Source organism: Dermacentor variabilis, chromosome 4 (genome assembly GCF_050947875.1).
Source record: "Dermacentor variabilis isolate Ectoservices chromosome 4, ASM5094787v1, whole genome shotgun sequence".
NCBI classification, from domain to species: domain Eukaryota; kingdom Metazoa; phylum Arthropoda; class Arachnida; order Ixodida; family Ixodidae; genus Dermacentor; species Dermacentor variabilis.
The window spans coordinates 169,001,235-169,017,672 of NC_134571.1; the positions used below are offsets into that span (position 1 = coordinate 169,001,235).

The window sequence follows — 16,438 nt, forward strand, 5'->3', positions numbered from 1 at the left end:
TCTTAACTTGTTTCTGCTTAACCAATTCGAAAGATGCACAAGGTAGTCATTTACAGAGGATTCAAGTGTCAGTAGGTTATGCGAAGAGAAAAAGACATTGGTATCATCAGCATACATTATGGTTTCAGCAGAACTATCTATTTTGACAATGTCATTGATATAGACAAGAAATAGTAATGGGCCCAATATTGATCCTTGTGGTACTCCTTGTTTTAGCTTCGGGAGTGTTGATACCACATCATTAATTTTCACCAACTGATAACGATCATTCAGATAGCCATCTAGAAGATCTAGTACAATATCTCGGACACCGTATCTTGATAATTTGTCAAGTAATAAATCAAACTGTATGGAGTCAAAAGCTTTCTGAATGTCTAAAAACAAACCTAGTGTATATTTTCTACATTCCATGTTTTCAATTATCCTGTCTTTGATGTGTACAAGAGCGTGTTCTGTCGATCGATGCTTGCGAAAGCCATATTGACATTGAGTTATGACCTGATGCTTTTCTAAAAATGAAACTAGCCTCTCATGAATGACGCATTCAAATATTTTAGATATTGTAGGAAGTAATGAAATAGGTCGGTAGTTAGATAAATTGTTTGTATCACTTCCTTTGAAAATTGCGGTGACTTTGGCGATATTTAATAGCTTAGGAAATACGCCTGTTGTTAGAGTGAGGTTAATTATGTAGCTAAGAACTTCACATATTAATGGCGATATTAATTTTATTTCGTTGGAACGAAGTTCATCCACCCCTGGAGATGTATTATTTTTTAGCTTGCCAATTATACTTGAAATTTCACTAGGATCAGTAGGTTTCAGGAAACGAGAGTGATTCAATATGGTGTCTAGTGGCATACTGTCGTCGCTGACAGTTTCGCTCATGGTATTGTAGGAGCCAGCATCCACAAAATGTGTGTTCATTGTAATAGCTAGTCGTTCACCGATGAGTGTTTTACCATCAACTACGAGCTGCGTAATCCTATCCCTAGCTTTTGTTCTTGAAGTAAGCGAGTTTACAACCTCCCATATTCGTCGCTGATTATTATATATGCTCTCAAAAAGATTCTGATAGTAGTACTGTTTTGCTTTTCTTAACTCAGTCGTTAAAGCATTCCGATACTTCTTAACCTCTGTGAATGTATTTGGATCCCGTGAACGGATAAAATCATGGAATAACTTATTTTTTATTTTGATACAGTGATAAAGCTATGAATTAATCCAAGGTTTCTTGTGTTTTCTTCTATTACGACCGGTCGGCTGTAATACAGGAAATGCAACATTGTGTGAAGCGTGTAGTAAAGAAAAGAATTTCTCGTAAGCGCTGCCTGCATTTTCGTCATTGTAAACCTCACTCCAGTCAATCAGACTGACCAAGTGGAAAAATTCTTTTTGTCTTGGAAGGTTTATGACTCGTCTACCTTCTCTGTTAATATAGGGCTTGTAATAGCGCTTAGTGATTGAAAAAAGCAAAAGAAAAACTGGCAGATGATCACTAAGAGCATATGAAAATATTCCGCTCGAGATGTCTCGTGGACTGAAGTTTGTTATGCAAACATCCAAAACAGTGGCAGTTTGTTTTGTAAGTCTTGTAGGTTTATTTATATGGTTTGCGAAGCCATACGTAGATAACAGTGTCTCAAAATTTTCTACGTAAGCATCATTGGAACTTAAGACGATATTGATGTGCCCCATAATAATGCAAGATGCGTTTGAAAAGACAGGGGAAGCCAAGAGTACGTCCACAAACTCTACGAAACGACCTTTGTGCCCTAGCGGAGGGCGGTAAAGAGCGACCACCACTATTTTGTCGATACGCAAGCATAAACATTCAAAATTGGCATTCATTACCGAGAAATCACTAAACACTTCATAAGAAAAGGTATTCTTAAAGTAGATAGCCAGCCCTCCACCCTTTTTTTGCTTACGACAAAGATGTTCAGACCAATAACCTGGAAAGTTTGGTTTTGCGTCATTATGTGAAAGCCATGTTTCAGTAAAGGTTAGAATATCGAAGTCAACTGATAACGAACGCAAAAAAGCATAAATGTTATCTACCTTTGGTCGAATGCTTCTACAGTTTGCATGTAATGCAGAAAGAAACTTTCCACAAGAAAACTCACGATTAAAAGCGTCAATTGTGTAGTATCTGCTGTTCTCTTCTGGGTTTATCATCATGAACAGGAAAGGCAAATAAATCACATTCAATTTAGTCTTCAATAATTAATTTTACCTAAGTCTCCTTCATGAGCAATGTGAGTTATGTCGGAGTCTTCATCTTTACGTACAAGCACCTTGCCTCCAGTCGTCCAGGCAAATTTCCATTTGGCAGCCTTTTTCCTTTTAATCGCATCTGAAAGCAGTGCCTTGTTTTTTGGAGTCAAGTGTTCGTTCACAAAAACCGGGGTTGTTCCTTCAAGACCAAGCATAGAGCTGTCTATCTTCTTCTTTCTGTACTTTGATAACAGCTCATTTCGCTGATTTCGTCTGACAAAGCGAACAACTATGTTCTTGACATCAGCATTGAATGTACGCACATAGTGCACCTGTCAATGTCAACCATGGTGTCAATGGTTACCCCTACACTTTCGCCAATTTTGCTTATTACTGCGAGTGGGTCCTTTCCATCCGGGACGCCCTTAATCTCGAGGTTATTGAGGCGCTGGTATTGCTCGAGCTCTTCACATCTCTGTGATAATCGGGCGTTTTCGCCTTTCAGTTCAGTGTTCTGTTTGAGCAATTCCTGCATTTCAAGCCTCAAGTTTTTGATTTCATTAGTAGTATCTTTGACATCATTGCAAATATCAGTGCAGTAAGACACACTTTTCTTAAACTATTTATTTAGTTTTATTAGTTATCTTATCGACTTAGTTTAGTTGCTGTAATAATTAGTTATTATTACGTAATTAGTCAGTTCGTTGAGTTGGTTTCCATAATGTAGTTGTTTACGTTACTTATTATTGAGTTACTGTAGTCGTTAGATTAGTAAGCTAGGTTAGTAAATTACTAGTTTGATCATAACCTCACAGATTAGAGATTTGCTTCGTAAGTTAATCGGTTGGTTAGCATTGTTAGTTTAGTAATTAGTTATTAGTATTTGGTTGCTCATTATATCACCAATAATTTGCAATAGGTTTAGTAATTTGGTAATTAGGTTAATAATGAGTTGGTTAGCTTTGTTATTTGAAACGCGGGTTTGTTTGGTACAATTACATAAAAGTGTGACGTGATCTCGCCCTGTAGTCGGTTTCTGACGATGGAATAGTCCAAGTGTACGATTTGAATTATGAATGAAGCCGCTGTTGCGAACACCGTTTAAGCTGGAAATGAAACAAGGCGTTGTAGTTGTTTGGAAAGTATTTGCATTTGAGTTTCTGAACACTGTACAGAACCAGGACGGCGATTTGCACATTGTGCTTGCTTGCTTGAAAGCTTGTATTCAAAACAGCAAGAGAGGTAGAACCCTTATGGGGCTCCGCAATGGGTGGAGTCTCTATTCCGGGACCCCATTGCTACGAGCCGCCACCTTAGCCCTCTGGACCAAGGCCTTTTGGGCCTGAAGGTCCGAGCAACCGAGCAGCGTCGCCTCCCACTCCTCTCGGATTGGGTTAGGGTTGAGGGGAAGAGCTGAGTTTAGCTGACAAGCCCAAACCATGTGGTAGGTGTCAGCCACCTCCCCACAGTATTGGCACTTGCCAGTGAAGGAACAATCGAAATGTTTCAAGATTGCCGGGCACAATAGAGTATTAGTGAAAAGTCGAATCAAGATCCGTTCATTAGCCTTGCCAAGCCCTTTTTGCAGGAGTTAGGTACTGGCGATGCCTATCTTTGTAAAAGGTCGTGATATCTTTGAATGTTGCAAGATAAATGCCTTCGGATTCCAGGTACTCACGGTCTAACTGGGACGCCCGGTGTATGAGTGCTCGGGCCGCCGTGTTCGCGGCTTCATTCCTTGCTAGGCCCTGGTGGCTCGGAGTCCAGACCAGGCAACGGGAGTTAGGATCAATTCCTCCGTTGCTGTAGTTCGCCAATATTCGTTTCGCTAGTGGGGTGATCCAACCAGCTTCATAATTTCGACAAGCCCCGCGCGAGTCGGTTATGATATATTGAGACCGGGGGTCAGAGGCAGCCAGGAAAATAGCTACTTCTTCTGCATGTGTTGAGCCCGAGGCTTTGAAAGTGAGCCCATCTACTTGCTTTTCCTCGTGAATGACCGCTGCCGTATACCACCCCCCGCGGCATGGACCGGCCAAATCCACGTAGAAGACTCCGCGTTTGTTGCCGTAGTGGCGTTGCAAGGCGTCCGCCCTCGCCTGGCGACGACCACTGTGGTCTTCCCTATCCATTTTTGTGGGGAGGGGTCGAACTCTGATGGCGCGTCTCCAGAGTTCGGGCACTCGGATTCGCTCCTGAATGTGAAAGGTGTGTTTCAAGTGGAGCCGGTCCAACAAATGCCGCCCCGAGTTTGTCTGAGCTAGACGTGTGTACTGTCTGGTAAGGTGGGCTTCCTTGAGCTCCTGAAAGGTGTTCACTACTCCCAAAGCGAGAAGTCTCGCGTTCGAAGTTGTGACAGGGAGTTCAAAGGCCCTCTTCATCACTTTGCGGAGGATGACTTCGAGTTTGGCTTCATCATGTTTCCGAGCACGTTGTGTCGACAGCATTCACGCGCCGGATTGGCCAGCGACGCGGCGCGGGAAGACTCTCACCTGTGCCGGATGCGGTGCTTGTGTGTGCTCGCAGGACTCCAATCAACATTTTACGGCCTCTACGGACTTTTCCTAACGCCAAGAAAGTCGAAGGTGAGTCGTTCCCCCCTCTTTTCAGACTTTTGAGTGGGAAAAGACTCACGTTTTGACGGAAAAGCCCAAGCCTAGGATTAGGTTTACTGCTGCGGACGGCAGCGGTCTATCCTATTCCTTTGGTAACCGAGCATGCCGGACAGGGCTTAACAATTCTCAAGTCCATATGGACGTAGATGAGCCGATTCCGGGCCCCTCTCGGGCGTCAGACCTTCAACCAAATGAAGCGGGGGACATCCTGCAACATGTAACCTCAAATAATGAGGCGCGGGGAAATAGCGACGCGTCTCTCGAGAACGCCGAGGATATCGCAGCGTCTCAAACATGGACGGAGGACGGGTGGCACACCGTTCTATCCCGTCGCAAGAAAAAGAACTGCAAGAAAAGCGAAAAGGAACCCGAAGAGGGAACCGAAATGAATATCAAGAAATTCGAGGGTGACTCGACAAAACATAGAGAGAGCCAGGCTAACAGCGACTTCCGACGTAGGAAACGCCGTGGACCTCCGCCTCTCCCGAAGGATGACATCAAGGTCATTTTGAGGCCACACAAGGGCCTTATGGTTAAAGATCTGCTTGGATCGGAGCTCGCTATGGCAGTGATGGAGGCCTGCCAGAATACTTTTGGAGGCAGCAGTTTTTTGCTGCGGATCCATCCCGGATCCAATATTGTTATATTATCCACACCACACGAACAAGTGGCGGGAAGGCTGCACGAAATCAGACAACTAAAAATCAGGGGGCAACTTCACTCCTTCAATTCATATGTGGCAGACCCAGAAGATGTTCTGCGAGGCATTGTTCACGGGTTACCACCCGGAACACCTCAGGCGGAACTAATGGAGAACCTGCGGATCCACACTCAAGGTGTGAAGATTGAAAGAGCCCGCATGCTGGGCTCGTCCAAATCGGCGATAGTGACTTTCACCGGAAAGGTGCTTCCAAGGTGTGTGTACTTTATGGGAGCGGAAGCGATCTGCTACCCATACAAACCCACAATACAGGTTTGCAAAATATGCCGTTCAACGAGTCATCGTACCGATGTGTGCCCAACACCCGATATCAGCATGTGTTCCAAATGTGGCGCAACTGAACCTAATCAGGGGCACGAGTGTTCGCCAAAGTGTGCCATCTGTAGCGACGAACACGCGACGGGCGACAGTTCATGCCGAAAGAAGCTAAAGAACCTCGCCCCCCGAACGTCTAGAATCGAGCAGCCTCGACGGAAATCGGAATGGGTTAATTCGAAAAAGGACTTCCCCGAACTCGAGCAACAAAGGCACCCCCGATGGTTCAGCTCGGAAAGGGAGGAATCAATGAGTCAAAGGAAGTCCCGATCAAGATCACGATCAGGATCAAGACAAACATCGAGGGCACGCCAAACCAAAGCCAACAAACCTGAGGGCAACCCTTGGAAAACAAACCTCAAGAATACCTCGACCAACAAAAACGACAGGAAGACGTCCCCCCAGACCGGAACCGGAGCAGAAGAAGCAACTGCAAACCGACCAAACAATCAGGTGAGCTTGGCGGGGGTCGTGTCTCCCAGTGCTCCAATAACAGACAATCAACAATATAGAAAAATCATTGATGAAAACAAAAGACTAACGCAAGAAATTAAACAGCTTAAGATCCAAATGGAGGCAGAGCGCCAAGAATTCCAATTGGCAATCTCCTCATTGCAAAAGAAGTTCGAAAACACAGTTAAAACGCTGCAGGCCTCTGGCTCGGCGGTCAACCCTAACCAAACCCAAATCCAAACTCCACAGGGGAGCCGACGAGAGGAGGAGGATAACGATCCGGCACGTATGGCACCACGCGATATTCTTGCTCACCAGCGCGGCATGCGGCAAAAATACGGCGCCCCCCCCCCCACATCTTTGCAAGGGGAAGACGCAATAGATCTCCGTAGGATTCAAACGGGGGTCTACCCAAATTTATTAAGATTGAGCAAAATTTTCCCAATGATGTACGGGCGTGCCTGTCCGTGGTGTAGCGACTTACCACCGTTTTTGTACCACATCTCATGGGGATGCCAAAATAGACCGCCGAATTTAAATGCCTACTTAGTTAGGTATAATCTAACCAACACACTGGAGCAATGGGAGGCACAACTCGCCAGCTCAGACCCGAAGGTGCAGAAGGCTCTTCTTGGTCACGTTCGGCTAGCGGCAGAAGCCAGTGGAGCCCTGGACTTGGGGCACCACCCATCAAGCTCCTAATCCCCTATCCCCATTTCCCCAATTCAATAAAGTTATTCTCTCTCTCTATTCACGCGCCGATACAGGCAGTCAACGCCTCGCTCAATAGCGAGGGTACGCACCGAACGCCTCTGGCGTTCGTTCGGCGTAAGCTCCAGTCCACCTTCTGCTTGGCCAGCGCCGTGATGCGCTTGCTGCGGATGGTTTATGAAGCACTCCCATAGCGTTACACAGAAGTTTCATGACCAGATGAAAAGTATTCAAGGACCCTGCTGCTACCAACGTCAACGGCTCTCCTCAGGTCTCCCCTCATGCACTGGAATTACGACGTCTGCAACGCCACCAGCTGCGCTTCTCGTCCAGCCTTCCTTATTAAGCCGTGAAAGCATCGTCAAAGGGCTAAGCATAGGGACCTGCGTTCTTGGTAGTTATTTGAACCCATACAGCCATTTACAAGAACGGCCAGCCTTGCGAGGCACCTGGCTGCTGCCGCGGCTGTTTCTCCTTCGGAGCAGCATTTACCTCTAATGCTACACCGCATCAACACGTTGGCCCACTTACTATTAAACAACGTTCGAACAGCGTTGGCGCAAACCTAAATTTCATGATTGCCTTCGGCGATCCTTCCTACTGGCGAAATTGCCAATCTTTTTGGGTAAATATGTAGTAGCAGAAGAGGAACGGCGCTAAATAAAGTAGGTTGTTTTTATCTGCAGAATAATTACAGTTCACGTGTTTTACTTTTCCCGCCCAAGACTCCAGACATTGTAGAAGCTCCAGTGCATGCTTCTAAAGATTCAAGGCTACCAAAAGGAGACTCAGATATAAAACGTCATTGAAAGTAATGGTTGGTTTGGCTGGAATTTGGAAAAAATGATACCGTTCGTCTCATTACTCCTCACAGTGTATATTCGGTATGTTACCACTGAAGCAGAACTTTTCTACGACAAAATGCTACAGTGATCCGCCGGTGCTACAGCTACCTCTGTCTAGCTGAACCGCGAAAGCATTGGTCAACGTGTTTAAATGAACCTAAAGTTTGAGAACTGTGGTGTTTGTAGCAAAGTGATTCGTGTCCTGACTCGATCCCTCTTTATGAAAAGATAAACAAAACAAAGTTTGGCACACTACACATGTTCAACGTGTCCCAACGAAACAAACGAGAAAAGGAATGCGATAACAGGGCAAACGCTGATCCCGGTTTGACAGTTTCTTTCTCATTGTTTATCTCCATTGGTTCTGTTGAAAAACATCTATGCCAACCAATGTTTGGTCACATTAAATCAGCTACTGTCTTCAATATGACGTGCATGAAGAAACATGTTGCCTAAGAGCACTGACTAGCATTTTAAAGTGTTTATCTGCCTTTTGTAATTTCAAGTGAGACTAAGTAATATTTCGTATAACTTGCGCAACTTCCCTATTTCAGAAGAGCGTGCTAATGTTAGAAGCCAGACGACCACACTGGTACCTTGACGGTGGCAAATAAATTATTGCCCGAAGTGTACGCACGCAACTACGCACGAAAGTTAAAAAAAATAAACTCCTTTCAGAAGAACGCTAGGGAACTGACGTGTCTTCCGTTCGGGAAACAGGAGATATAGCAGGAGAACGGAAAAAGTCACATTTAAATTTGAGTTGATGGGTCCTGCAACTTGACATTTCATTTTCCGCATTGTCTATACTTGATTATTCACTGTCCTGAAAGCTGCTTTATATAATGTACCTAGCCCTGTTCATCAAAAGCAACGCCACAATCTCATCACTACAAGCACCATTTGAATAAGTAATTATAGTTACATGCCTAGACCTACCAAACATGCCTAGACCCGCCACCTCTAAACTGGTGAGCAGTTTTGCAATATACTTATGAGTAGGCAGGTTGCACTCTCACAAATGGTCATTCGTCATTGCCTTCTTGATCTTCTCCAAGCGTACGATCGCATTGCCGGATGTTTTCAAAGCTCTCTCAGTTTACCTTCTTGAGATCTTACAATGCAGATTAGTAGCTTGCCAATAACCTTGTATGTCTGCATTATTTGTGCGTAAAACAGCTGAAAGAACGAAATAAATAAAGCAAGGAAATCTCGGGGAAAATGCAGGGAAAAGCCATTAGCTGATGGAAAACATCATAGTCTCTTGACCATAGCTCTGAAAATTATTTATACCAAACTGATTGATATGAGGTGTATTAGCAATTTTTATTTGCTTTACTGTGATACTTAGAAAGCCCGCCCATTGTTTTGGCGTTGCGAGGTGAGAACGACTACTCAACAGTTACTTACCGCGGCCAATGCTTATCTCATACAAGCGATCATGGTATGAATAGAGAAACTAAGATACGCACATTATCTTGATGCAAACAAAAGGTTCCGAAGAAAAATATTCAAACAATTCATGGAAGAAACTATTAAATTTACCAGTAAGCGGCCTCGAAAATACTTAAACGCGGTCTCTTATTGCAATGGCGAAATGTCGATGAGAGCTGTGGTGCTCTGGAGGAAGAAGAATCGAAGTGTCGGTGCCATCCTGTTAGTGTTGCCGCATGCAAGCTAATTAATCACTTGTGCAGTACGTTGATCAAACGCTACCCGCGTCTACCTGGCAAATTCTCTCCAGCAGGCACCTGGGGCAGCCCTCGGTCCCAAAGACTGGCCAGAGCAAAGCAATTCTGCTACACTAGGCACCTTACAGTGGGCGAACCATGTGGATTGCCTAGTCACAGGGTCGCGGTAGTGGGAGGTCACTGCAAAGTCTCTTGGACCGGGATGACGCACCGGCTTTGCTATTCGACATGCCCCGCTAATCGATCTCTGGCGCCTCTAGCGTTCAACACGCACCCATGGCCTGCTCCTCTTCTGGTATTGCTTGCCTGGTTCATTGGCATGCTATCGTGCTCGTATATAAGAGTAAATAATACACTACACTATAGAGAAGATCAAAGACTATTAATACCTGTACTCTATACTAGTTAGGCTGCTCAAGAAAACGGTAGTTGTTTTTTTTTGTCCTTGTTGGCCAAAGAGAATTATTTGGAGGGAAATTTTCAGAAATGTGTCCAATCGAACCGTGAGCTACTGTAATCTCACCGCTGTGCTGTATGGCAAAGTAGGTGACCAGAAACTCGGTGAGAGCGGAGCTCTCCAGCACATGGGATCCATCACATGTAATTTCGTGGCGTGCCCTTCTTGTTTTTCTTTCGATGTGGACAAGGCTCCCTTGTTGGGCCGAAGCGACATGTTTTTAATCATCTTGGTTGACGTCTGCATTATTTTTGTCATAATTCTTCCAAACCAAACAAGATTTATTCGTACTTTCAATATCGTTTATGCCTTACGACATTCAAATGAGTCGACTATTATAGCTGCATTATACCCTAGTTACACGGGAAGCTTAACTGCGGTTAAACTTAACCGTGGTTAACTCGCTGAACCGTGGTTAACGTGAACCGTAGTCCGCCAGAGTTATACGGGCTATCCTGAATCCCGATCACGGTTAATCGTCTGGTGACGCGTCACGTGATCTCTTCCGTCCAGGCTTCATTTTGAATAATTTGTTCCTCTGTCCGGTGTCTTTCCCAGTATTGACTTACCGATAACATAAAATTTGTGGATGTTGTCGAGCTTCAGGCGCACTTGCTTCGTCGAGTATGGTCCTTCGCCGGCGGGAACACTGGCGTTGAGCGTAGGTGTCATCTCTGTCTAGAAGCGCGCCTTTCGACTACTTCAGCGCAGAGCGGCCAGATTATCTTCCCAATGCGTATCAATGCCTCAGTTTTCGCTTCAGGCCAAATGATACGCTTTTTGGAAGATATCTGGTAAGCGCCAGCGCTGAACTCAGGAGAAGTACCGTCCGCCATTTTGCCCGCTTCCATAATGTCGGTTATACTAAACCGAGGTCGCCAAGCTTGGTTAGCGGTCCACCGCGATTAGCGCCCTAAGAGCAGTTTAGCCTGCCGTGTAGCGGCGCTAACCGCGTTTAATGATAACCGCGGTTACGTTAACCGCGGTTAAGGTCGCCCGTGTAACAGGGATATTACTCCTCTTCAGGCCTGCGTTATCGCTGAACTGGAAACTTGAGCGATTCTATCAGGATGCATACCTTATCTATGCCGCTTATGCATGCTTATTCGCTCTGAATATGTTGTCCACAACTTTTGCTTCGTCTAATTGTCTGCTGTAATCTGCAATTACAGCAGCGCTAGAATAACTCCAATGTGGTTCTAGTTGAATGCTTCTCCGTTGCAGAGACCGTCACAGATAACAGAATGCTGGTGAAGTCTTCCATTGGACTGCTTTTATTCCTCGTAAGGAGCTATATTGCACTCTCTTTAGTGGAAGTAAAATAGCAATGGTTTTTACAAGTGACCGGCACATAGGCACGTTAAGCTGAAGCTTTACTTTTACCTAATGTAACGCCAACCTTACGACTGCTTCAGGAAAATATTTCGGAAAAGCCTTCACGCTCCTTACTCATGCTAAACAGAAAAACTGTTACTTTGCGTATATAAAAAAACTTAGTTTCATAGCTATAAACACGGCGCAAAGTAGACAGGACGCACAGAAGACGCACATACAAGTCCCCTACTTTGCGCTGTGCCTATAGTCGTGAATAACCAACGAGCCCAACCTTCAGAACTAGTTTTATAATTTTGAGTGTTTTCTATCACAAACCAAAAAGTGCACACTGTTATTCACAGAATCTGTCAGCATACTGAGAAATTGGCAGAGAGCTTTTGTTGTGCACGAAGCTTGCGCTCCTATTTCTAATTGTTATGGAAGACACGTGATGCAGACCAGGCCATTTGGACAAGCCGATGCGCGCGCAAATATCATGACGCAGAATGCTTTGTTCCAAAATGTGCATGTTTATACCACTCACTGCGCTGTCATAATCTTGTTCTAATAGAGTTATCAAGCCATAGAGCCAGGCCATAAGCGCGGTGCTTCAGTACGACAATGATGTAACTTTGCTGGCCATTTAGCTCTCGGATCGCCTATTACCGGTTGGCCATTAACCTTGCACATTGAATGACTAAATCTAAAGTTTAAAACTGTAAGAGAAGCTGAACAATCATGATGGCTTTAAGAGCGAACGGTGCGTTTCATGGCCGTAGCAACAAATGCCCGATGAAAAGTTAACTTTCTAGTAAAAATGAACTCTTGTGGCCAAACTTCCTATATTATTTTTAAACTATTCGTATAGAATAAGTAAGCGTCTATGTAGAAATTTAAACTAATAAGTACGATTCCCTAACATTTACAGGCTACCGCACGACAAGGTAAGCTGCAATTGTTGCGCCTTATTTTGCTAAAGGCTTCTTAATTTCACTAATGAAAACATATCTCACTATAAGAACATCGACGATGCGGTACACTTCTGATTTACATTTTACTTCAGCTGTAAGCAAATTTTCAGCTGCTGCCATATTAACTTCCAAGGAACCTGATCGCCACAGCCACAATAAATCAGCAACACTTGCACAAGGTACTTAACGATGACTTGGTAACAATAAATGACGTGTCCTTCATTGCTTTCAAATACTGCGCTTGTTGCTGTAAACGTTTATGTGAACGGCAATTTGTGGTCGCTATCTTCAAGGGCAACCACTAGCGAACGTTATAATTTTGCAGGCCGTGATGACAATGTTTATTGTGATCGCTGTGATGATTATTAACGCATTACACAGGAAAGTGTGGTTTCTTTTTCAACGTTCTCTGCCTTGTCTACTGTTACATTTATCGCATAGTGCTGAACATGAAAGCAATGTTGCATGCTAGCATTTACTCTTCTTCTGACGCTCAGACAATTGTATACTCTTTGCTCCTCTTGCTTTTGGTACGATTCTGGTTAAATTGAAGGGAGTATCTGTGACATACTTTTTTATGTGACAAAATATGGGTGCCAATATTCTACAGTTCTTATATATGCAACGGGACATTTGCTTGCTGCGAGCCATTGATTCGAACAGAAAAAAGAGAACGCACAGCAGGCAATAATGCTACTGAATGCAATTTTTGCCGTATAACATTAGATACCAATGTCTTGTACCAATACAACTTCCAGTAACCAGCATTAAGAGTTCGCTCTGCCTCGGGAACTCGTATATACGAGCAAGTACGTCAACGCAAGTTATTCCTTTCGCTTGGCGTTCATGGCACTTAATTTCGTGAGGATTGCGTCGCATATGTTAAATATTACTGATTGCAGGGAGCAGCTATGATATTCTCAGTATGCTCTCAGTAAAAAAAAATGGAGCGTCATGATTACGTTATTTTTAACTCAGTGGCAACAAATATTATCACAACTTTATATACAAGAATTGATGGCGGCCTCCAACGCGTGCAGAACTGAAATTGTATGCATTGCTTTGTGTAGTGCCTGTATGTTTATAAGTGGGACCAATATAAGCAGGATTAAACAGTATAGTTATTGGAGGAAACTGGAAAGTAACACATCACATTTGTTTGCTTCAGACAATTCTACATGTGACGTTTATTCAATGTTCGTCTTTTATTCGTGCCTGGCAGAGATAAGGTGCTGTATACTTCCTGCATGCTTCACTTTTGTTGAAACTTTTGGAAATAATCTTGAAAGCTTCTGGGCACAAATTTGAAAATTTTCTTTCTTTAGCCTGTAGAATGTACGTTTGTATAGAAACACGACTCACTTTATTAAATTTGGTTCAGCCGTATGAAAATGGCCACCTTTCTTGCGAACTTCTAACGAAAGATCATTATTGTCCTCGAGAAGATGCCTCCTCATCTCCCAAACGCTATCCTCGCTAAAGTCAGAATAAAATGGTATAATATACTAAAGAACACTGCTAAATGTCGTCTTATGAGCTTCAGTTCAAGTGCAATCTTCATCCAATAATATCTCCTTAATATTGCTACGCATAAAATTGTTTTGTACTTGGAGAGACAGTAAGAGGAGGCGGGAAGTGATGGCGAAGTGTAAGAATGGTATCTTTAGTGCGAAAGCGGTATACAAATCTTTTAGGGTTGCTATGCGTTGTGTATTCTGATGGGCAACAGCCTGGAGAAAAGGGAATGCGCGTCGAAGCGAAGGGACATAAAGTAGGTTGAACGTTAGGAGGAGCGAAATGTTGCATATGAGCTGGAAGGCGAAGGTAATTTCGTCGACACCACGTGCCTGCGTCACCAGTTTAGAGGGAAAGAAACAACTTAAGCTTTATATCACAGACTCCGAAGACGAGTGATCTGCCTCTGATTGCAACGACGTGGAGCCCAGCCTCGATAAAAGCTAGAGAAAGAGTACATGTGTGAAATTTTCAGGCGCTTGCCTGAGCAGTCAGATGCAACAGTGGAAACCCATCCGTGTTTCTTTTGCTGTAAACAAGCAAGATGCATAGTGACCTAAATACACGTCCGCTACCGCCTTCATGATAACAACAAAAACAACGGGAGCCAGCGTGGCAGCACAAACTCCGCGAGATCTCGGTCAGGTTACCGGGTTGAAGGTCATAGCACCTCCGAGTATCTGATCTGTAGCACGGCGCTCCCAAACAACCGGGCGAATTTGACCCATGCACTAAACTTCGACCAAACGAATGTAGCACGCACCATCAGAGCACCCGTAAAAGACAAGCCGAATGTTCCATGATGAAGAACACTGCGTCATATTCGTTGGTTTTGCCAGGCACTTCTCCGAGTGCATAACCATCAGCTCACAACATCGGCATCCACAGTTAGGACTGCGTGAGGCCCCGAGATACCTTTAAAGAAAATTATAGTGAGTGTCCCGCATCTGTGAGTATCGGTGTTCAGCAAAGCTTTGGCAGATCACTGCGCAAATGCGCACGCAAGTTTTGGCATTGCACTTGTGTTTAGGCCTCTATTTAATCACAAGGGACGCTTTTCTTTAGTATTTTTTTCTTCTCTCTGTGCATGTGATACTGAACGCGTGCCCCCCCTCCCCCCCCCCTAAACACACATGCACTCACCTGTCATGGCTGCCGCGCGTCGATTTTGTCGCCTGCGGTTATACTGCTCAGCGCACTTTACGTCTAACACGGCTGCCACATGGCGTCGTTCAGCTTTGAGTTTTCAAAGACGTCTACTTTCACGTTCCGCAGCACTTTGCGCAGCGTAACGAGTACGCGCTTTTTGTGCTACTCTTGCGCCTGGATCTCCGCGAACCACGTTTTCGTGGCATTTTGTCGACGGCTTCTGCTGCTGCTCGCAGCTGGGCGAGTGAATCTGGGTCTCGCGCTAGTTGCTCGCAGGAAGGCTCACTTTCGCTAATTTCAGCTTCTTTAGTTAACTGCGTCAATTACTATATAGAGCAAAAATAGGAACAAGCGCACAGATCCCAACATACCGATTGCTTTATGAAAAAAATTGCCGACGATTACGTTACTTCCTAATGCGAAATTTGAGCGCAGCAAATAAGCTGTTTCACCTTTTCGATAGATTGAGGCAAAGAAATCTAGCAACACATGTATGCGCTATCACAGAATTTTTTTTTATTTTTCACACGTATTCCTTTAACAAAGACTCCACTAACAGTTCTTGACAGTCATGAAGGAAGCTTTGTGGTCGGAGAAATAGACTGATATATGTTCGACTTGGTACACCAATGCTTGATTCTCAAAGACGAGATGTATACAAGTGCCTCGCGAGGTTGTCACAGCCGTGGGACGCGTTACGAGCGAGAGGAACGGGATGTTCTCCCGCATAAGTGTTAGGAAATTGCTGTTTGTCTTTATGTCAAGCCGCCACCGATCTGGCTCTCTGATTGCCACCGCACAGGGCGAACGGCAGCGGCAATTTCGGCTCGGGCGGTGCACATATACAGATCTGCCGCCACCGATCTGGCTCTCTGATTGCCACCGCACAGGGGTTGCATTGGAGGAGGAGCGAAGAAAGGAATTAAGTTCGAGCCGGCGCTTTGACAACCGGAGACTCGCAGGAAGAGGGGGGAGGGGGGCGGCGTGTACACCCAGCGGCAAACGATGGGGGCAGAAGCGCGCGCAGCAAGCGGACAACACGATAAAGGGAGGAGGGAAGAGATAGCAGCGACTGACTGATGCCGCTGACGCCGACAGTGAGTCAACCCCAGCTGCGGAGTTGGTTTCAGGGACAACGAATAACCGGCGCGTCGGCAACTGAAGAGCACCCTATCCGCCACACAAGAACAGGGGGGGGGGGACCCTTTCCTCCTCTTTCTGCATGGCGGCGACGGTGTTCTATGCAGTCACGTTATCTTGACTCTCTAGCGGCGTCAGCGGCATCCAGCGGTATCAGTCGATCGCTGCTAGCGCTGGGGGGATGAAAGGGGGGCGGAGCTGGTTACGAGGCCGACGACGACGCCGACGCGAAACCCAGGAACGGACGCCAAAGAGCTGCGCTCTAAAATATGGTTCAGTGGCAGCGCAGTATGATAATCTTCCTGACGACGTCGAGTGGCAGCG

General features: G+C 45.1%; 1 protein-coding gene across 2 annotated transcripts in view; it reads left to right on the forward strand.

Moving 5' to 3' along the window:
* Window positions 1–16,438, forward strand: part of LOC142578059 (uncharacterized) — an 85,526-nt gene that overhangs the window by 28,400 nt on the left and 40,688 nt on the right. The window contains exons 3-4 of one of the 2 annotated variants that reach the window (XM_075687475.1): window positions 11,229–11,308; window positions 12,268–12,283. In XM_075687475.1, coding sequence (XP_075543590.1) covers window positions 11,229–11,308; window positions 12,268–12,283 — 96 coding nt within the window. The remainder of the gene's footprint in view (window positions 1–11,228; window positions 11,309–12,267; window positions 12,284–16,438) is intronic. The other variant, XM_075687476.1, reaches the window with a different exon arrangement.